Below are 23,277 nucleotides of genomic sequence, written 5' to 3' on the forward strand. Positions count from 1 at the left end.
AAGGATAATATTTGAAAGTGTTATTTTGAGAGTCTGACAGTGTCATCGGTGCAGACATGGGGTTTAAATAACTTTCTCTTGAGTGTGATTAATGAGTTGGTCACTTTGATTACAATCCCAAATAAAAGTTATGTTTTAGGCCTGACCATAAGGCTTTTTGTTGTCTTTGGACAGATTGGAATTGAGCTATAAGTCAGCCTTGGCAGTCCTTAAACGGCTATCCAATATGCAAATAAATTTCCAAATAATATTGCACGCCACAATAAATTTTGTTCCACTATACAATTGTGTCCCACTTGTTGTTGATTCTTCACCAATGACAATTTCAAATCTTTATTTTTGGGGCCTGAAATGTGGCAAATGGTAGAAAAGGGGGCCGAGTACTTTCTCAAGGAACTGTATATATGTGGCTGAATGGGCTTTAAAAATAAAAAGTACTTATGATTACATATGTAGAGAAAAGAAATGCAAGTCTCACCTATCCTTGTGTCTCGAGGCAGTCTTGAGGTAGTGGATAATTTATACTTATTTTTACCTCATAACTTAATACCTCATATTTTAACTTATAATTACCTCTCTCGTTCTCCCACAGCTACACCCTTAACTTCCAGCTTCTGTTTGTACATAACTTCTACAGTGGCGCTCCTGTTACTGCATGAGTTTTCAGTAAACATAAAGTTTAAGTATGGAACAGTGAAAGACAGGAGAACGGGAGCAGGGAGAGAGGTACGTATAAGTTTGTTTTAATTTTAAAGCCACCAATAGCCTTTTATAAAAGAAAATTATATTCTTGGAAAAAACATAAAAGAGGGATCTCAGGAATCTCTGAATTGCTCCTGCAGTGTTCTGAAAGGGATCATGTATCAGGCTTTTGTGCTTGTAGCCACACCCAGGGCAGCTTGGCTGGGAGAGTTGATTGTCAACTGCTTTTCAGAGTCAGTTCCCTTGGTTGACCTGCATATATTTTCCTCTGGAAAGCTGAGTGCTGTCATCTGAACCTGTGTGTTAGTATCAGCTGTAACTTAAGTGATGGATGGGTTAAACCAGTTAGCTGCTGGGTTGGCACCCAGGAACTCCTAAAATCTGCCCATTATTAATTGCAGGTTGTTGGTTATTGCAGAGCTTTTTCTATTTGTCTGTATTTATTGCTATTGTTTTGCTATTCGTGTGTCTGACCTCTGCTATGTTTTTCTGACTCTTCTCTCGCTATTCAAATGTGTACCTCACCTCAATCTTGGATTGGACCTGATTCTGTCTGACTTCAATTGTCTGTCTATTATCTGTTGTTTATCTTGTCATCTCTTCTGGTGGTGTGACCCCAGTTTTCTTTACTCAGACTTCTATTTGGTTATTGCCTTGTATTTGTATTTCTTTATCCTTGTGCTAACACTAGTCTGTCTCTAACTTCCTATTACCTTCCTAATCCACCATCCAGCAACTGCCAGACAATGTAAGTTTTCTCTCTCACCTTGCAGAATCTTTCAGAGTCCACACTTATCAGGGTTGCTTATCTGCTGTAGGCAGGGACATAGTTTGCAAGTACGTTGAAGGGTTAGTTTGCTGCCTCTTAACCAGTCTGACAGCTTCCGTCAAGTCTATTTGTGATTGCACTGTTTTCTGGAAAGGTTTTTGACATTGAAATAAGGAAGTTAAACCTACATCAAACTTAATAAGCCTTGGTCCAGTGTGCTTGGTCTAGAAATGTGCCTGTGCATCCAAATTGGCAGTGATTGAAACAGTGCCATACCTGCCCATGTATTATATTCTGCAGAACTCTTAAAGAGGACCTGTCAGGGTGATATGGATCCTTATAGCGATAGTGATCCTCATGGATTGGGGGTATACTGTCCCAAATCAGCTGTTATAGTTCTGCCCATGGCCCCTTTCAAAAAATAAAGTTTTCTATTTGCCTTGAGATGGGTCCAATGTGGCACATTGAACCCATCTCTGCTTTACCTTGCGGCTGAGCTGTAATTCAAAGAAACTGGAGCAATACACCCCGGGATCATAGTTTAAGCACCTTACCGCTGTAATTCAAAGAAACTGGAGCAATACACCCCGGGATCATAGTTTAAGCACCTTACCTTCATTGTGTGACTGCTACACAATTCAGGACACCAATTCAGGACACCAAAGCACTTGTCAATGAGGACTTGTGGGTGGTATAGTGTCCCAAATCACCCTGACTAGCACTCACAAATAATTTTGTGTTTTCATATAAATATGGATTAATTTAAAATTAATATATTGACAAACTATTGGAGGAACTTGAAAATGAGTACGTGTATTATACCAATACATGCCAGAAGAAAAGTTTTAAATAAATAATAGCAACCAAGGTTCCCGTAAGTTGTTTGTAAATTTCAATCGCAAAAGTTGACGTCTGACGTTAAGACAAAGATAACAAGGTTAGGTTCAGCTTTTAGAAAACTTCAGCAGCTGCGTTATTGATTGGATCACAATCTAATTGCCATGAATTGTGTTATTTCAGGACTCATTAAATTGGAAGCTTTGGAAAGAGAATTTTAAAACCAAGATCTTTCCGAGAAATAAACAAGTGAATGTAAATGCATCTCGAAAAGTAAAGCCCAATACATTCTAATGTTATTAGTTATTCATTTATAGCTCCATTTATTTATGGTGCCGCTGAATTAAATACTGGGATTGTTTTTTACATTTTCTCTTAGTTTCTTAGTTTATGATACTTGTTTTAAACTAAAAATTAATATAAAATTTAAAACATTTTTTACTGAGCATAACATTTTTTTATTAAGGTTCTAGAAGCTGACACAAGGTAATTTGACATAGTAAAATGTCATATGGGACAAGGAAAGATTTCTGAAAACAAATAGACATGGTTTAACCAAATGTGACATTTTTTAAAACAATCATGTAAAAAAGATTATGTGAATTTAATATTTAAAAAATAATCGTTGAATTGTTGAATCATTGTTATATTGTGTTGCTATTATTATGTTTTAATCTTCAAAAAAATTCTAAAAAAATATTGGTATTCTAGCGCCCATAAATTTAATTAAACTACCGTAAATACTTGAGTATAAGACGACCCGAGTATAAGCCGAGACCCCTAATTTTACCACCCAAAACTGGGAAAAACTACTGACTCGAGTATAAGCCGAGGGTGGGAAATGCATTGGTCAAACCCCCCCAGTAGTATACAGCCTGCCAGCCCCCAGTAGTATACAGCCTGCCAGCCCCCAGAAGAATACAGCAGCCCCTAGTAGTATACAGCAGCCCCCAGTAGTATACAGCAGCCGCCCTGTAGTATACAGCAAGCCCCTAGTAGTATACAGCAGCTCCTAGTAGTATACAGCAGCCCCCCTGTAGTATACAGCAAGCCCCTAGTAGTATACAGCAGCCCCTAGTAGTATACAGAAGCCCCTAGAAGTATACAGCAGCCCCCAGTAGTATACAGCAGCCCCCTGTAGTATACAGCAGCCCCCAGTAGTATACAGCAGCCCCCCTGTAGTATACAGCAGCCCCCATGTAGTATACAGCAGCCACTATGTAGTATACAGCAGCCCCTAGTAGTATACAGCCTGCCCCTAGTAGTATACAGCCTGTCCCTAGTAGTATACAGGCTGTCCCTAGTATTATACAGCCTGCCCCCACGGCCCTTAAAAAAATAAACTTAAATACTCACCCTCCGATGTCAGCGCGGCTCCCCGATGTCGGCGCGACTTACCGATGTCCCCGATGTCAGCGCATCCCGTCTTCTTTCTTCTCCGCGGCTCCTCTTCACTCTTCCCTCGGCTTATACACGAGTATATACGGTATTTGAATTTCTTTTTCTTTTACTGTGTTCACTCATTTTATAATTATCTTTTTATAGCTTGGGAAAATTGGGATATGGGGAAACCCAACATGTTATGCTTATGTTTTTTTTAATATTTGTGTTTTAGGAAGGGATATGCACTTTTAGATTTCTTTTATTTTTCTCTATTTTTTTTAACTCTTAACACTATACCCTGTTATAGTATGGTGCAGAGCTGTTAACGATGTATGAAGAGGACTCACGGGGCAAGTCCTAGTCATAGAGACTTAAACCAATTGCGAGTGGTAACCCTTTGGTTAACACCTGCCTTCTTTGATCGTCGCTTCCTGAGACAACATTCTGGAGCTGTGATTGGTTGCCCCGACAACCTTGGGTCTTTGTAAGAACCAAGCCTGTATGGTTTCTGCAGATTGATTATAATGTGCAAGTGGCACATTGTAATGAATCATGTGTAAAAATGCCATATACTGCAATACAGTATTTTTGCAGTATATGCTAGGAACAATTAGACTGTCTGGGGTTAAAGTACGAAACTCCACTTTTATGCCATTTTACATCACATAAAAAACTTAATAAAGAGTGATCAAAAGGTTACACTGTGCTCAAAATGGTAACAATGAAAACATCAGCATATCTCACAAAAATTACAAATTACATAGCTCCATACACTGAAATATGAAAGTTACTAGCATCAGAAGATGTGAAATGATTTTTTTCCACATTGTTTTCCTTTTTTTTAAATGTATTAAAACACCATAAAACCTATATAAATGTATTATCATTGTAATCATACTGAGCCAAAGAATAAAGTAGAGGTATCATTTGGAGCACACAGTGAAAGTAAAAACTGGACCCATCCTAACCAAGAGCACATATACTTTTCATGGGAATTTGCGGCACCATGGGGGCAAAGCTTATCCAAATCCCAGAACTAACAGCAAAAATTGAAATTCTGAGTATGCTAAATCCCATTCTCTATGCTGGCACTGGAAATCCAAATTAGAGAATCACACAATTTCCAATATGTTATGGTCATTGTGTAGTCATATGTGAATATATACATGAGTAAATAAGCAGTATTTTAAGCTTATTTTATGAATTTTATATTTTCTAAAGCACAGACGTTTGAGCCTATCAGCCATAGCAAGTGAAGTTGTTTGTTCCAAGTCTGTGATTTTTAGAAAATTGAATCTTTACAACATTGAAACTGATTCAAGTCCTCCAAGAAGTCACACTGAAACCCCCTTTGGATGACTTGAATGAGTTTTTGATTTGTCTTTCTTTCTTTAGTTGTTTTTTAAGGGAAACCACACTTTTTGGGGGAACTTATACAAATGATTTTGTGATGCAATATTCTATAAATCAAAGACTTGAAAGGAAAGGATAATGCAGATACTCTCCAGGGAGCTAAAATTGCTCTCCAGTTCAGTACTAAACAGTGTAAGTACTTGTCATCATACAGTGTCACAAAGTTTAAGAGCATTTGGCCAAATCTCTTATTAATAGAAAAAAATCTAGAAGTGCCTTTGATGAGGAGCATGTTGTGCAGGTAGATTACAGGTTGTCCACAGTTAATTTTAGTGATGAAAGCAACTTTAGTTTATTTGGATCTGATGGAAAACATTGGGGGTCATTTACTAAAGGCCCGATTCGCGTTTTCCCGACGTGTTACCCGAATATTTCCGATTTGCGCCGATTGTACCTGAATTGCCCCGGGATTGTGGCGCACGCGATCGGATTGTGGCGCATCGGCGCCGGCATGCGCGCGACAGAAATCGGGGGGCGTGGCCGAACGAAAACCCGACGTATTCGGAAAAACCGCCGCATTTAAAAACCGAAAAAGTGTCGCTTGGGGAGCGCTTACCTTCACCTGGTCCGAGGTGGTGCATTCCGGCGCGATGAGATGACTTTCAGCGCAGCAGCGCCACCTGGTGGACGGCGGAAGAACTACATTCATAAATCCCGGCCGGACCCGAATGCAGAGCAGAGAACGCGCCGCTGGATCGCGACTGGACCGGGTAAGTAAATGTGCCCCTATATGTTTGTTAACAAACATGAAATGTTTTTCATGGTTTGGGGAATGTTTTCTGCAGCAGGAGTTGGACCTCTCATATAGTTACAAGGAGAGAATGCAAGTGTGTAGCAGAACCTTCTCAATAACACTTGGTTCATTCCTTGTGTTCATCAATAAATCAACCAGCAATTTTCATGCAGAAGAATGCCCCCTGTCTCACAGCAATAAGAGTAAAGCAGTTCCTTGAAACATAAAACATTGAAACAATGAAATGGCCAGTCCAGAGTGCTGATCTAAACCCTAAAGAAAACCTTTGGAAACTCCTTGGAAACAGAGTTACGGTCAAGAAACCCACAACAGTCACAGAACTGTGCAAGAAACTGGAAGAAGAGTGGACCAAAATCCCACCAGAGCAGTATTACTAGACTAGTGATGTCCCATGGCTGCAGATTTGATGAAGTCGTTCAAAGGATAGGCCTGTACACTTCCTACTGACTGGTAACTGTTGTAACCTTGCAAAAATTTAGCTATAATCTTTCTTTGTGCTATAGTCAATGATGTGCTGTAATTTTGATTATCATGTATTTTGCAAAATAAAGGTTTTAGTTTCATATACTTTGGTAATTTTGTAAAAGCCTGTTCTAGTGGCATGGTGTACCCCTCTCGAAAGATCCAACTCTCAGAACTTGGTCGGCAGTGCATTCTTTTACGTGCACAAAAGAATTGGACCAGAATGTAGCATTATGGAATATGATCTTACAGATCGCAGACACACCTGTGCCCCTATCCGTGACGCTCTGTTCCCTCACATCGCCATATTACTGCTACTGTCCCAGTTAGGCCGCATGTGCGCGCCCTAGGCCGCGCACGCTGGCTATCGAAGATTTAGAGGGCCAGTGCCTCACTGATTGGCGCTGGAACTTCCAGGTTTCCTATTTTAACCGGCGGCTCCCATCACTCCCCGTCGGATCTTTGAGCTTATGGTGAGAAGAGAAAGCTTCTTTGTGTTTTCTTTGCCTGTTTCCGTGTTTCCATTCCTTCCTTATCTTGATCCTCTGTTGCTGACCCCGGATCCGAACTCTGACCTCTGCTTCTCTGCCGCCTGCCCTGACTGCCTGCCTGTTTCTGACCACAAGCCTGGACTGTGTTTCTGTCCTGCAACCTTGGCTGCCACCGCGGGCTAGTCACACCTGTGGAATGACCTGGTGGCACCCCGCCGCAGCAAGACCATCCTGCTTTGCGGTGGGATCTGGTGAAGACCAGGTGTCACTTAGGCTCTGGTCCCAGGTGTCAGCTAGCACCATCTCCCGTGGTGGTCCACTGACCCCGAACCCTGACACTATCATCATCATCTTCATTGTCATCTTCTGCCATCACTTTCACCTGATCTTACCATCACTCATTTATCACAGGTACCAGAAATCTCAGCCATCGCAAGTAATAGTTTTGCTTATGTATTGGTATGTGTGCACGCATAACTAATTCACTGCTGTTTTCTAGAAACTTTCTGAATTTTCTGTCTTCTCCTGACCCCCTTGTTAACATTTGGTAGTTATAACTAATTTGTCTGGGGTGTATTAATGCAGACCTAATGTCTCTAATGCCTTGTGCAGCAGAAGCTCTATAAGTGCACGAAAGAATTAGATCAGAATTGAACCAGAACTGAACAAAAGTACTCTTTCTTGCAAGTACTTGTCAAACTCAAATTACTTTATCATCATCTTACACGCAGCCTGTCACCCCCTTTCAGTACCCAGCCAATCAGCAACAACAAAATTTGGTGCAATAGAGTGCCGGAACTAGAACCTTGCAGCCAAGAGCAGCAGAAATGTGTCACTGAAGCACCTGAAATGTTAATGATCGCAACCAGTGCTTTACCACAAGTCAGGAGGAATACTGTACCATGGCTCCAGTGATAGCCAGCACGAGGCAGCCTAAGAGATGGTACTTGGAAAAAGGGGAGCTAGGGGCAGTGTCTCTTCTGCCAAACCAATAGCAGCACCCTGCTGTTTCACCCCAATCAACCTTACTTCCGCACTGGCACCCCTTCTGTAGTACCCCCTACACATGTCTGTGTAGCTCGTGTCTATTTGTTATTGTCAATGTTGTATTTTGAACTGTATTTGTTTTGTGATGTTGTTCTGTTAACTGGTACTGTCCTGTAACTGTTTGTTTGCAACTAAGGAACTAGCAAAGTGTAAGTACGCGGCTTTCATAGTGTATGTATCTAACTGTGACGTTAAGCCTGACTCTGTGTGTAACAACTGCCAGAGCACTATGTACAAAACAACTCCCCCCCAGGAGATCAATGTAGTACTATTGTATCATATTGTATCATGCATTATTTCTGAGAAAATCATGTGATAATACATTGTTCTCTAATTTTGATCTTCATTGTATATAAAATGAACAAAGTTCCCCAACGTGTACTTATTTCTTGCTTATCGTTTGCTAAGTTTGTACAATGTGTTTTAGTATATATATATATATATATATATATATATATATATATATATATATATATATATATATACACTCACCGGCCACTTTATTAGGTACACCATGCTAGTAACAGGTTGGACCCCCATTTTGCCTTCAGAACTGGCTCAATTCTTCGTGGCATAGGTTCAACAAGGTGCTGGAAGCATTCCTCAGAGATTTTGGTCCATTTTGACATGATGGCATCACACAGTTGCCACAGATTTGTCGGCTGCACATCCATGATGCGAATCTCCCGTTCCACCATATCCCAAAGATGCTCTATTGGATTGAGATCTGGTGACTGTGGAGGCCATTTGAGTACAGTGAACTCATTGTCATGTTCAAGAAACCAGTCTGAGATGCTTCCAGTTTTATGAAATGGCGCATTATCCTGCTGAAAGTAGCCATCAGATGTTGGGTAGATTGTGGTCATAAAGGGATGGACATGGTCAGCAACAATACTCAGGTAGGCTGTGGTGTTGCAACGATGCTCAATTGGTACCAAGGGGTCCAAAGAGCGCCAAGAAAATATTCCCCACACCATGACACCACCACCACCAGTCTGAACCCTTGATACAAGGCAGGATGGATCCATGCTTTCATGTTGTTGACTCCAAATTCTGACCCTACCATCCGAATCAAGCAGAAATTGAGACTCATCAGACCAGGCAACGTTTTTCCAATCTTCTACTGTCCAATTTTGATGAGCTTGTGCAAATTGTAGCCTCAGTTTCCTGTTCTTAGCTGAAAGGAGTGGCACCCGGTGTGGTCTTCTGCTGCTGTAGCCCATCTGCCTCAAAGTTCGACGTACTGTGTGTTCAGAGATGCTCTTCTGCCTACCTTGGTTGTAACGGGTGGCAATTTGAGTCACTGTTGCCTTTCTATCAGCTCGAACCAGTCTGCCCATTCTCCTCTGACCTCTGGCATCAACAAGGCATTTCCGCCCACAGAACTGCCGCTCACTGGATGTTTTTTCTTTTTTGGACCATTCTCTGTAAACCCTAGAGATGGTTGTGCATGAAAATCCTAGTTGATCAGCAGTTTCTGAAATACTCAGACCAGCCCTCTGGCACCAACAACCATGCCACGTTCTAAGGCACTCAAATCACCTTTCTTCCCCATACTGATGCTCGGTTTGAACTGCAGGAGATTGTCTTGACCATGTCTACATGCCTAAATGCACTGAGTTGCCGCCATGTGATTGGCTGATTAGAAATTAAGTGTTAACGAGCAGTTGGACAGGTGTACCTAATAAAGTGGCCAGTCAGTGTATATATATATATATATATATATATATATATATATATATATATATATATATAGTTTAAGATAATGCAACATAAATGACCATAAAACATGCCATATTAAATCTATTTATATAGTATTTTTCAGAATATAAGGCACACCATCAATAAATGGCTGCTAAAATGTCTAGGTTCATATATAAGGCACACCGGATTATAAGGTGCACCTGATTATAAGGATGAATGACCAGCAGGTGGCAGAACTGTGCACATTTCAAGGCAGCTGTTGTCTGTAAGTATGGTTCATATATAAGGCGCACTGGACTAGAAGGTGCACCTTTTTCTGAGAAAATCAAAGGATTTTTTTGCGCCTTATGGTCTGCAAAATACAGTACTATTTTTTGTTCTAGTGGCATGGTGAACCCCTTACAAAAAATATTTCAAATATTGATCAATTGAAATTACATTATTTCTGAAAATAATCAAGTGATCATACATTGTTCTCTAATTTGGTCTCCAATATAAATCACTGTGAATTATCTACAGATGGTTTATTGTAGCTACTCCACAGCACGTATGGACTTTATGCACCCACCCTAAGGCTGTCAGCAGCCTTGTGCAGTAATGCAGCAGTAATATGTGGTATCTTCACTACTTTTCAAAACCATAAAAACTAATCATTGGATGACACATATCTTTACAATAAGACATCTTACAATACCCTCAAACATTTTAAACAGCTTTTATAATAAATATATTTTATAGCTATTACTTGACTAAATCCAGCAGCATAAACATGTTGTTACATAATTTAGCATAACATGAGTCAAAATTTAGAAAAATGTGTCCAGGACATTACCTCTTCAATTCTTGATTTTCCACAAACATATATTTCGGGTACATTTTGAAGCTGAGGAGCATTATCGTTTACATCCATAACTCGGACATACACATGTACATATGATATATAGGCTGGAGTTTCTGGTTGGTGATAAAGGAATAAAAGCAATATTGAATCAATAAATTAAATGTTCTGCAAATGTAGTGTAGTGCAAGTGTTTCTGATTATACATTTATTAAAATTTGATGAATAGATAGATAGATAGATGTCAAAAGGTTTCTAGCAGAACAAGTATCCACAGTGGGTGCTTCATGGACTTGATCAATTCATCAGTAAACAGAATAAAAAAGCGGCAGCACACCAACAATTCAGTGCAAAAATGTGAAGTTATTTCATTCACCCAGAGTGAAAAAAGCTAAATTTTAGAACGGCTTCACACAGTAGGAATGGTAGAGTAGGAACCGATGAATAAAGTTATTGTTGCACTGAATTGTTTGGTGTGCTGTGTTTTTTTTTTTATATTCTAGCTGGTGCAGGGAGTTACTGTCCCAATGCCTGCCCACTCACTGCAGCTGACAACTTTTCACATGTGAAAATTCACCGGCTGTTTTTATTTCTACACCAGTGCCTTGCGTAGAAATGAACGCTGCGCAAGACCCTGTTGGATACATCAAGAGGCTTTGCGTTGTGCGCCGGCGTATGATAAATATTTCACACAGTATCTAAAGAAGCAAAACAGCACTCCAAACATCAGTAAAAGGTATTAAGGTAGATTTATTCCATGTTAGCCGCAACATTTCGGCTCTAGCGGTAAGCATGTTTCAGCTTCAAAAACGCTCACCACTAGAGCTGAAAAGTTGCTGCTAACATGGAATGAATACATCTAAATACCTTTTAACTAATGTTTACAGTGCTGTTTTTACTCTTTGGTTACTATTTTTGTAGCACCTTATGGATAAGCGTGCACCACCATTGTTAACTGTGCTCTCGTTTTGTATGGATAGATAGATAGATAGATAGATAGATAGATAGATAGATAGATAGATAGATAGATAGATAGATAGATAGATAGATAGATAGATAGATAGATAGATAGATAGATAGATAGATAGATGGGTTTTAAAGCTATCACTTACTTGCCTCTGTTGCAGATACTGTGATGTTATGCCAAAGATCTTCTTCTCGATCCAAAGTTTTAATTGTGAAGATAGAACCATTATTTGGGTAAATGTCAAATGATTTAGAGTGTGTGTTGTGAAGAATGCCATACCTATTGAAGTTAAAATGAAATTCCTCTTGTTATTGAAATAAGACAGTTGAAATGTACAGTCAGTAAAGATTATATTCATATTAATTTATCTTGGTGTCACCATTTCCAAGTAAGATGAATGGAAAAGTTGCATAAATCTGGATTTACCTAAACTGCCATATGAGCTTTAAAAAAACGCTGCTTTTAGTGATAGGAACCCGGCAGAAGTAAAAGTAAAAATGTTTATACTGTGTTTGTCTGTGTAAACCAGCAAAATACTGATTCTGAGTAGGGATGGACTCCTGTGATACGGTAATCCTGTTTTACATGGTGCAGTTTAATGTAGAACTTAATCTGGGAGAAATCTGAATGTTGAGAAGAAAGGCTCCAATTTAGAAATGTATGTTAGGTCAAGTTCACTCTACCATTCAGACTTCCGTTTCTAACTTCTGGTTAAAAAAGTAAAACCGGAGGAAGAACATATCCCTTAAAAATCCCATAGAAATGAATGTAATTTTCAATGTCACCCATTAGACAGTCATTCATTATTTATTATTTAGTAATTTTACCATCTGAAAAAAATAGATGCATTTGGATGTTTTTACATTGAAATCACTGAGAGACACAAAGTTAGAAACAGTGAAAGTTTTTTTGTTTCTCTTATTACATCAGCTTTACAACGTTTTGTGTTTTTCATGAAAACTCTTACTTTTATTTTTCAGATGAGTTGCAAAATAAATAGAAAATATAGTGCAGACATTAACAAGGTTTTAAATATATATTTTTTATTTGAAACAATTTTCCCCTTCAAACTTTACTTTCATCAAAGAATGCTCCATTTGCTGCAATAACAGCATCACAGACCTTTGGTATTCTAGCTGTTATTTTTCTGAGGAAATCTGGAGAAATTTCACCCCATGCTTCCAGAAGCCCCCCCCCCCCACCACAACCACATTGGCTTGATGGGCATTTTTTGTTTGCCATACGGTCCCACAACAGCTCCATAGGATTGAGATCTGGTGACTGGGCTGACCACTCCATTACAGATAGAATGCCAGCATTCTGCTTCTTCCCTAAAGAGTTCATACATAATTTGGAGGTGTGCTAGGATAAATTAACTCAAATCAAGCACTGTCCACAGGCTATGGTCTGGAATTGCAAAATGGAGTAATTGCCTTTATTACTCAAAATCCCTATGATTTTGTACAAATCTCCCACTTTGCCAGGACCAAAGCAACCCCAGACCATCACATGACCTTCACCATGCTTGACAGATGGCGTCAGGCACTCTTCCAGCATCTTTTCAATTGTTCTGCATCTCACAAATGTTCTTCTGTGTGATCCAAGCACCCAAACTTATTTTTGTCTGTCCATAGCACTTTTTTACAATCTTCCTGTAACTAATGTCTGTGTTCTTTAGCCCATATTAATCTTTTCCTTTTAACCAGTCTCAGATATTGCTATTTTTGCCACTCTGCCCTGAAGGCCAACATTCTGGATTCCCTTCTTCATTGTAAAGGTTGACACTGACGTTTGCCGGGTACTATTTAATGAAGCTGCCAGTTGAGGACCTGTGAGGCGTCAATTCTTCAAACTAGAAACTCAAATATACTTGTCTTGTTACTTAGTTGTGCAGTGGGGCCTCTCACTTCTCTTTCTACTCTGGTAAGAGCCTATTTGTGCACTCTTCATAAGGGAATAGTACACACCGTTGTAGGAAATCTTCAGTTTCTTGTCACATGGAATGGCCTTCATTTCTAAAAACAAGAATCAACTGTCTAGTTTCAAATGAAAGTTTCTGGCCATTGTCATAGTTTCATAGAATAAACAAATGTGATACTCCTAGATTCTCAACCAGCACAAAAGAAGTGTTATATCTTTTCTAATCAGAGAAACTGTTTTCAGCTGTGCTAGCATACTTCAACAAGGGTTTTCAAGGGTTTTCTAAATATCCATTAGCCTTCTTACACAGTTAGCAAACACAATGTTCCATTAAACCACTAGAGTGGTTGTTGGAAGTGGGCCTGTATACACCTATATAGATATTGCATAAAAACCACTTGTTTGAAACTAGAATAGAGATATATCACATTAACAATACATAGAGAGTATTTATGATTCATTTAATGTTAGCTTTAGTGAAAGAAAATGTGCTTTTCTTTGAAAAATAAGGAAATTTATAAAATTTCCAAAACTTTTGAGAGGAAGGGGCATATTTATCATACGCTGGCGCTTGTTCACAGTGGGATACATCAGTGGGATACATCAAGTGGGATACATCAAGAGGCTTCCCAGGAAGGGCCTGGCATAGAAAAAAACGCAGCCTGCAGTAACAGTAATGCCCCGCGCTGGCCCACTCCGGGCTAGCCGCGCCCTCCGCTGGCATGAAGGTGGCGGATCGGGGCAAATAATCGCAAGTGCTAGCAATAAGCTAGCATTTGTGATTATTTCAGGGCCTCTGCACCACTGGCATGGCGCATAGGTCCTGATGAATATGTCCCGAAGTGTATATATAGATAAATAGATGTTATAAAAAATATTTTTATGATATTTAATGAAATCAAAGTTACTGTTTTTGTATGAAATAGATCATTTGAGTAATGAAAAAATATAGATATCACTTGAGAGATAACAAAAAATATATTTTCTTTTACCTTATAATGGTATCAGCACTGTCAGGGTCTTTTGCAGTCACAGAACCAACAAATGAGCTAATGGGTGCACTTTCCAAGACTTTCATGAAATATTCTCTCTCAAGAAACACTGGAGGTTCATCAACATCAAGAACGTAGACTCTGATGGTTGCTATATCAAACAGTTCAGGATTATACTTGTTTTCTGCTTTTACTTGAATAGTGTATCTTCTACTTCTGCTTTCAAAATCCACAAGCTAATATGTTACGGGGATGAAAAAAACATTTCAGATTTATTTTTTTCTTATGTACAGAAGGCGCATATCTTAACTTGACCCATAACGTATCACTGTGGAATACAGAGAAGGGAAGGGTATCTAAAATGTAACTTTTAATAAATACAAATAAAACAGATGGACAGACAGTACTAAAATAACCAGCTACTTGGTTTGGCCGCAGACCAACAGAGTCATCAAAGAGGTGCACAGAAATGGTTGAATCTTACCATCCTTCTCAAGGTAGGAGATCTTAGGGGAGGAGGGGCCCAAGAATAGCAAACAACTCTTCAGGGATATCTAATAGACCTTAGAAGTACCTAAGGAAGAGCCATTGATATAGTAGATAAAGTGGCGCTCTCTCTTATGCACCACTATGTGAATATTTGGACCACTGTCCTTACACCCTCGGGGACCATCATGCAAAGTCATGCTGTAGCTTGTTGTACATCTATCCCCTGTAGATAGTTCCACCAAGGAACCAGAAACTTTATCGATAGCTCTTCCTTAGGGTCTTCTAGGGTCTCTTAGACATGATAGGGACTTTCTGCAACTGTCCTTGTTAGGGCAGGAGCTAAATACTACAGGTTTGAGGGCAAGCACAGATACAGGGATGTCTAGGTGCAGTGTCGACATCTCTTTCCTGGCCAGATATCTCTGAAGAGTTACTTGCTATCCTTGGGGCACCTCCTCCTCTAAGGTCTCCTACCCTGAGAAGGCTGGTAAGATTAAACCATTTCTTATCTGCATGGTGGTCTTTTTGTGCAACTCTATGATGGTTCTGTTGATCTGCTGCTAAACCAAGAAGCTGGTTATTTTGTTACTGACTGTCCATTTGTTTTATTTGTATTTATTAAAAGTTACATTTTAGAAACCCTTCACCCTCTCCTTTCCTAGCATATTTCGGTTGGTGAATTTTCTGTCGCTATTGACAGAGTGCACATCATTTTGTGATAGCGCTCCATTTTTTCCTAAATCTACTGTTTAAAAGGTGTTAAGGCTAAATTCACACTACAATATGGGGGACGTATGTATGGCAATGGGCGCATGGAGCTATACACTGCTACACAAGTGGCACCATACTGCTCTGTCCTTGGGAAAAAGATAGGACAAGCGCTGTGCATCTCTATGGAGAGGGGTCAGAGAGGTTTTATACTGTAAGTTACATGTTGCAAATTGATAGCAATTGGCAACATTATATGGCCTATTTTGGGCACTAGTACAACACCATTTATGTCACTGCATCCTACCCAGTAATTTTCCAAAGCACCTATTCGGGCTTACTTTATATAATTCTAATAGGTTATCATACAGGGCATCTCCACAGAGTTATGTCCAGTTCAACACTGTATTTTGGTTATGTCATCCCAACAGATAATAACATTGGCACCATGAACACCGCCACCTAATTGTTTCTTACCCGTTTTCTGTTGCAATCATGTTTTATCTAAGGTTTAAGCTATTTAAAGGGTCCACCCATTAAAGAAGGTTCTCAAAATGTCATTCCCTAGTGATGTTTACACAATAAAGATAATTTTGACCCCTTTACTTTACAATTTTACTCAGTTGTATTGCTTTTTTAACTCATATTGTAGGATTCAACAGTATGGGCAGCTAATAGCAGAGCAGACACTTCATGAATCCTCTGTGCTGTGAGAGTTTGTGTGCTAACAACGTGCTTAGATCATCAAAGTACAGGTTTATCTACACTTTTATTTAGCTTCTGAACTTTCACTAGTATAGAAAAAAAGAGATGAGACAAATCAGAGATGAGTGGTCTATTGTTGGGGTCCAAAAGGATGGCGCACACAGAGGTCTTTAAAACACTCGTGTTTTAAAGACACTTGTGTTTTAAAGACCTTGAATAAAAATTTTTAGTATACTCACCTCTGTGTGCGCCATCCTTTTGGACCCCAACAATAGACCACTTTCACCACATCCTATAGAGTTTGGCAACTCCATTTAGGAGATTATCCTATGGAGGCAGCACCAGACAAAAATTATCACCACAAGCCTACAATAGTGTTGTGCCTATCTGCAGCACAACCTAAAACGGTGAGCACAATCTACAGCTTTATGTCCATCCGTTACCCCCTAAGATGTCACACTATTAGCGCTTTCTCCCTGTCCTTTCTTGACACTTTCTATACCCCAGATCAGAGATGAGAGATGATGAGATGCATATAAAACACAATTACACACTCTAGCTCTGCTACATCTTAGCTTTAACAAACAGGATCAGCTCTGCTAAACCACCTTCCCCTGCTATAAAGATCTTATCTGTAACATGTAGACTAAGTCTTTGCTAGCCTCTGCTTGCAGGTAGGAAGTGTCTATGAGTGTGTGAGTTTGTTTTGTAATGGAGCAAGGAGGGGAAGAGATCACACTGCATCATGCAGATAGAAGAAGTTATTCATGAGAAGAATCTGCCCTGCCCCACCATAGTCAGAAGATTTACGGTCGGATCCCAGGGCAACCAAAATTGTGGATACCAGAACTGATAGAGACAGGTTTTAATTATATCTGTGAAATAAAATATGTTGTTAATAACAGTGAATTAGAAAATGTGTTATTTTGTTATGCTGAGTATATTTAAGAGTCTTGTCTTTGTGGGAATACCCCTTTAACTGCTGCAATTGAAGTCTTTGCTAACCCAGGCAGTTGAGGAGAGTGTTGGATTTATATTGCTCAAATCCAAAAAAATCATGTGAGCAAATTTAACTACATATTTCACAACCTTTCTAATGATTAGTCATAAAGATTTAGATAGATAAAATATTATGGGGCACTGGAGAATTACTGTACTTTAGTTATTCCTATATAAGCCTTCTATATGAGATAGAAAGTATGTTGTTTTGTTATTTCTCATTTAAATTCCTAACATTGTGCAACAGTCTTAATCAATGGTGCAATCAGCACATGACACAGTGGATTTACACGGAAGAAATTCCAACCTTTTAGTAATGCCAGCAAAGTACTTTTGACAGTGCTGGATTATAGGAAGGGTACACGGGGCGGGATCCCCAGGGCCCCCACCACTTTGCCCTTAAAGGGAGCCCCCACCAAATGTGGTCATTCGATCGTCCAAATCGCCAACAGTGTATTTGGCTCCGGGCTCCCCGAGTCGAATCCCGCCGGTGTCCCGCCTGTAGCAGGGCGCCGTCATCTTTGTTTATATCTGATATCCACCCTGACACTGCAATTAAAGATGAGGATGGCATGCATCGGGGGAATGATGGAAGGTGAGTACAATTTTATTGTTTTACCTAAGACTGTATGTAGTTATTATAGGGGGATTGTATATATTTATTATGGGGGGTATATAGTTGTTATAGGGGGACTGTATGTAGTTAGTTTGTTTTTATAGGGAGGCTTTATATACTTATTATAGGGGGTGTATAGTTATTATAGGGGGACTGTATATAGTTATAGGGGTGTACATAGTTATTATAGGGGGTGTATAGTTATAGTTGCTGGGGAGCTGTATATATTTATTACTGGGGGCTGTATATAGTGATTGCTGTGGGAGCTGTATACAGTGATAACTCAGGGCTAGATATAGAGTGATTGTTGGGGGAGCTGTATATAGCCATCGCTGGGGGAGCAGTTTATAGCAATTGCTGGGGGAGCTGTATATAGCGATTGCTTGGGGAGCTGTATATAGCAGTTGCTGGGGGGTCTGTATATAGTGGTTGCTGGGGGAGCTGTATATAGTGGTTGCTGGGAACTGTATATAATGATATCTGGGGCCTGTATATAGTGAATACTGAGCGCTGTATATAGTAATTACTGGGGATGCTGTATATAGTTATTGCTGTGGAGCGCTATATAGCAATTGCTGTTCCCTGTCTGGACTACATTCAATGGGGGCCCCCAACATATTTTGTACCCAGGGGCCCCCACCAACCTTAATTTCAGTTATATTTTGCATTAGTTTTCTGGGACAAGTTGAAGTAAATTGGGCTGGCTAGGGAGTCCTTGTTCCCCTCATGCCCATATGTTTTGGAAAGCAGCACAGCTGATGCCAAAGCCTCAAAAAGTCGCTAGATTCATGCAGCCAAATTTGATACTTTTTCATGTCATGTACACCACAAGAATGGCATACAAGGCATGATAAATCAGGACCCTTATATGTACATGTAGGAAGAGGGCTATACATTACAAAATGTGGCACCAAATTTATCATACCACACAATGTCCTATCAGTGCTTCTTTTCTAAAATTAGAATCAGCAATTAGCCAATAAAACATATCAACATTTCACCCAAAAGAATGGATATATTTGCGTAGATATGTGTCAACCCATTACTTAGCAATAATTTGGTTAAATATTCCATTTTCTCATTAAAGGGGTATTCCACCAAAACAAGATTCTTAGATATACTCAGGATAAAAAATTAACACATTTTCTAATTCAATGTTATTAATAAAAATACAAAATCCAGCATTTCACAGATATAATTCTAATCAGTCCTGATGTATACAATTTTGGTTGCCCCAGGATCTGACCATAAATCTTTAGATTTGTATGGGCAGGCAGGGCAGATTCTTCTCATGAATAGCCCCTACTGTCTGCTTCTCCTCTCTGCCAGCAGCCCCTCCTCCTTTCATTACCAGCTGAGTTCACACATAGACACTTCCTGCCATCAAGCAGCAGCATGCTAAAACTTACTCTACAAGCATATATATAAGCATTTATCCGGGGAAGAGGGGAATCAGGGTAGCAGAGCTGTCAGTGTTTGCTATAGCTCTGATGTAGGAGAACTGAAGTGTTTCATTGTGTGTTGTATGCATCTCATGGATCTCATCATCTCTCATCTGTCTCATCTCTCTTTTTCTATGTGTCAAATACTAGTAGATTGTTCAGAAGCTAAGTAAAAGTGTAGATCAACCCTGGACCCTGATAATCTAAGCACATTGTCAGCACACAGCATCTCATAGCAAAGAGGTATCATGTAGTGTCGCCCACACTCTAGAATTTTACACTGACCATTACTGAGTGATAGGAGCCAAATCAGCAATAATTCTGAGTAAAATTGTATAGTAAGAGGTTGAAAATGATCTTTAATGTGTAAACATCACTAGGGGATTAAAATTTGAAAACTTTCTTTCATGGGCAAACCCCATTAAGGTAACAATATATAGCCAAACATAGATGATTTCATGTTTTAAACTATAAAATAAATGGAATATTAATGTCTCAAAAAGATGATCATTTTATACTACACACATCTGGGTATGTGTGATCATGTTAAGTGTCACAGCAGCTCTTCCCCTGCCCTTTTCAGGGAATATATGATGAACTAATTGGACCAATCAAAATTGTTTGTGGGGCAGATCTATTCATATAAATGCATAAATAAAAGAAAAACTAATAATACCAGCAATGTACAACAAAAAGATTTACCTTTTTAAGCCTGATAATCCCTTCTTGTGTTATACTGTCAGTACTTATATCAAACATGTTGTAATCCCCCCTCTCCTCTATTGAATAAGTCATTTCTGCATTTCTTCCAATATCAATGTCATCAGCTAAAACTGTTCCAACAATTTCTCCGACAATTGCTGATTCAATGATTGACATCTCGTATATCTCTGAAAAATAGGGTTAATGTACATATAAATATATGTGAAATTTATAGAATATTAATATTAATAGAATATTAAAGTTCATTTTCTTCTTTAAAACCACCTGTTGCTAACAAACATCCATATTCTGCAGTCAGGAGCGGAGGGCTGATGGCACCGCTGCTTGTGAACTGTCAATAACAGCCTTACTCCAAGAAACAACTGGCAGGGAATTTATCACCACATTTACTAAGGGTCACGCAGATTACTTTTGTTGGACTGTGCACTTTTTGGGATTTGCGCATCTTTGACAGGTATTTAACAGGTGTCTACAATGGGATTGTGTTGCATGCAATAGTTTTTTTGGCGCAGCTGCGATGCAAATTGGGGGGTGACTTATTTGTACTGAGTGCAGGATTTAGCTTTCAAATAGTGTCGCAATACAATGCACTTTCATACACCATTTAAAAGAAGGTGAACTCCGTCAGACCCCCCATTAGTTGCGGTTACTTATTTTATGGGGGCACAGCAAGATTTAGAAGGGAAGGAGCGCCCTGCAGCTGCCAGGATTTTAGTTTTCTCATCGGCCCCTTTTGCAGGATATAAAATTTTAGCTTTTTTGTTTTGGGGCCACGTGATGGCATTTTATTTGCTGGATGAGATGCTTTTTCCAGTGTTGCCATTTTGGGGTTGGTATCCCCTATTGTTAAAAATTTTAGAACTTTTTTTTTAGGTCAGGAGTAGGAGTAGAAAAGCATCAATTCTGTACTGGATTTTTAACTTTTTTTTTTTTTGGTGTTCACCGTATAGCCTAATAATCATGTCATCTTTATTCTATGAGTCGATACGATTACAGGGATACCATACTTAAATATTTTATCTTATGTTTTACTAAATTTGCCAAATAAAACCCTTATGTGGGGAAAAATCTATCATTTTTGCATTGCCTTCTTCCAAGTGGCATAACATTTTTAATTTTTTGGCTACAGAGCTGGTTGATGGCTTGATTTTTTGCGGGACATATTGTACTTTGCAACAATATCATTATGGAGTACATATGATTTTTTGTTCACTTTTCATTGCATTTTTTGTGGGTTTGAATAGGTAAAATCATAACTTTTGGTGGGTTTTTTTTACATTATTTTTACGGCGTTTATCGTACGGGTTTAATCATTATTTAGTTTTATTCTACGGGTTGTTACAGAAGTGATACTATGGTGATACTATAGTGATACTATATATGCAGGGTTTGTGTTATGATTTAGACTTTTTTGTGTATTATATGTCTCTTTATATGTTTTGGGGCTTATGGGCATTTTTATTGATTTATTAGTGTATTTTTTTTAATAACTTTTTTTTTTTTATTTATTGTTTCCACAATGGAACATGAACAAGCAATCATCTGATTGCTTGTTCATAATACTCTGCAATACTAATGTTAATACTAACTAATACTAATTGCCAGTGTCAGCCTATGCACATGCATAGGCTGACACTGGGCCTTTAAGATGACGTCACTGACGCCATCTTAATGGCACCACCTTCCGATCGGGACCCCAGGGCGGCCATAGCAACGATTTGCGCCCTCCGAGAACGGCGCGGGGGGGAGAGGGGCTCTCGTGCGGGAAAGACCCCTCAAAGCTAATTTAAATGGCTGCGGCATTTAATGGATTAAACACTTACACACCCGCGATCAGTGCCCACTCCGACCGCGGGTGTTACCCGGGGGTGTCAGCGGTAGTACAATAATGGGAGCCTGCGCCGTACTTGTATGCCACAGACCGCTAAGGGGTTAAAAAACGATACATATTCAAATCCCATTATGAATCTGGATCGAAACATAGGATGAATAGAACTTTTGTTATATCATCTTAAGTTAATATTTAACTTATTTGGCTCAAGTTAGGACCCACAATTTTTGCCTAGCCAACAGGATATGGATATATATATATACGGTATCTGTTACAGAATGCAATTTCTCTTCAAACCAATTAACAACGTTATGACAACTTAAAAGGCTAAAATTCAGACTCTACATCCCCACACTGGTTGGCCACACATTTTGTCTCAACATGAGATTATGATACTTTGAGAAAGTACCTAGCTTGTGATGCAAATATCCTTTTGACTAGTCAAAAGGATAAGTAATGATAACAGCATATATTATTTAAATTTCTTAGGGAATCTTCCAGCACACCTGTTGGTTACCGGTGCACGGATATAGTCCCAATCCCATGTAGGACATAGAAACAAAGATCCAACACACAGAAGTGAATGCTTGAATGGTTTGTCTAAAAATATCACCTGCACAATTCATATATGACATGTCGGTCTAATCACATCCTGCTCCAGATTAATGATATAGAGAACATGAGACATCAATGAGGGGGTTTAATAAGCCCTATAGCATAATGACTCGTAGGTAATGATCTCCGGGTTGCTGGATCCAATTGGAATTAGTACAATCAAGAAATGAACTGTCAGGATTTGATCCAGTGTCCTTTGGCCTTACTAGTCAGTTCTCTACCAATGTGCTATGTGGCCTGATTGTTACCTGCTGCTGCTTTTAGCTCTCAGCTGTGTTAATTTTCCTAATTATCCTATCAGATTTGTCTGGGCTCCATTTAGTATTGGCTAGGTATTGTGTATTTGCAGCTTATCCCTGGCTCTGTTCTGCTTTCTACATCTATACTTTATAGTAGCTTGGTTTTTTTGACTGTGGTGGGAGATTCTGTGGGGTTTGTCTGTTCTCCTCTGTTCTCTTACCACATTCCTGTCTATTCCCTTTTGTCTGTGTTTATTTAATAGTGAATGTTTTGTAGACCTGCTCTATACTGTTACCCAGTATTCCTATCCTCCTTATTGCCCTCTTTCCTGTACTCAGCCTCAGTTTTATATTTGTGTGCATGCTGGGATTGCTAGTTTGCCAAGTTTTTCTTGCCTAAATTTTGTACATCAGACCCTGGAATCCTTTAGATCTCTTCCTTACTATCTGGAAAGGTCTTTGCGTTCAGAGAGAGAAGTCGTCAGGTCCGGAACTAACCTGGGTAAGCTGACCATAACCCACAGGCAGGGAATAGCTAAGAGTGCATTTACACGGCCGTCTGGGGGGGATGTATATGCCGCCGCATATACGTCCCCAAAGATGGAAATGGCAGTGGCGGCCTGGCGGCAGT

The 23,277-nt window shown here is 39.4% G+C and overlaps 1 protein-coding gene across 2 annotated transcripts in view; it reads right to left on the reverse strand.

The window, feature by feature from the left end:
* The window catches only part of LOC140132903 (cadherin-19-like), an 86,655-nt gene that overhangs the window by 14,055 nt on the left and 49,323 nt on the right, over positions 1–23,277 (reverse strand). For both annotated transcript variants that reach the window (XM_072152296.1, XM_072152297.1), the window contains 4 exons: positions 19,941–20,128; positions 14,280–14,515; positions 11,513–11,646; positions 10,395–10,516 (listed from right to left, as the gene is read on the reverse strand). In XM_072152296.1, the coding sequence (XP_072008397.1) occupies positions 10,395–10,516; positions 11,513–11,646; positions 14,280–14,515; positions 19,941–20,128 (680 nt within the window). The remainder of the gene's footprint in view (positions 1–10,394; positions 10,517–11,512; positions 11,647–14,279; positions 14,516–19,940; positions 20,129–23,277) is intronic.

The sequence above is a fragment of the Engystomops pustulosus genome, chromosome 5 (assembly GCF_040894005.1).
Source record: "Engystomops pustulosus chromosome 5, aEngPut4.maternal, whole genome shotgun sequence".
Taxonomy (NCBI): domain Eukaryota; kingdom Metazoa; phylum Chordata; class Amphibia; order Anura; family Leptodactylidae; genus Engystomops; species Engystomops pustulosus.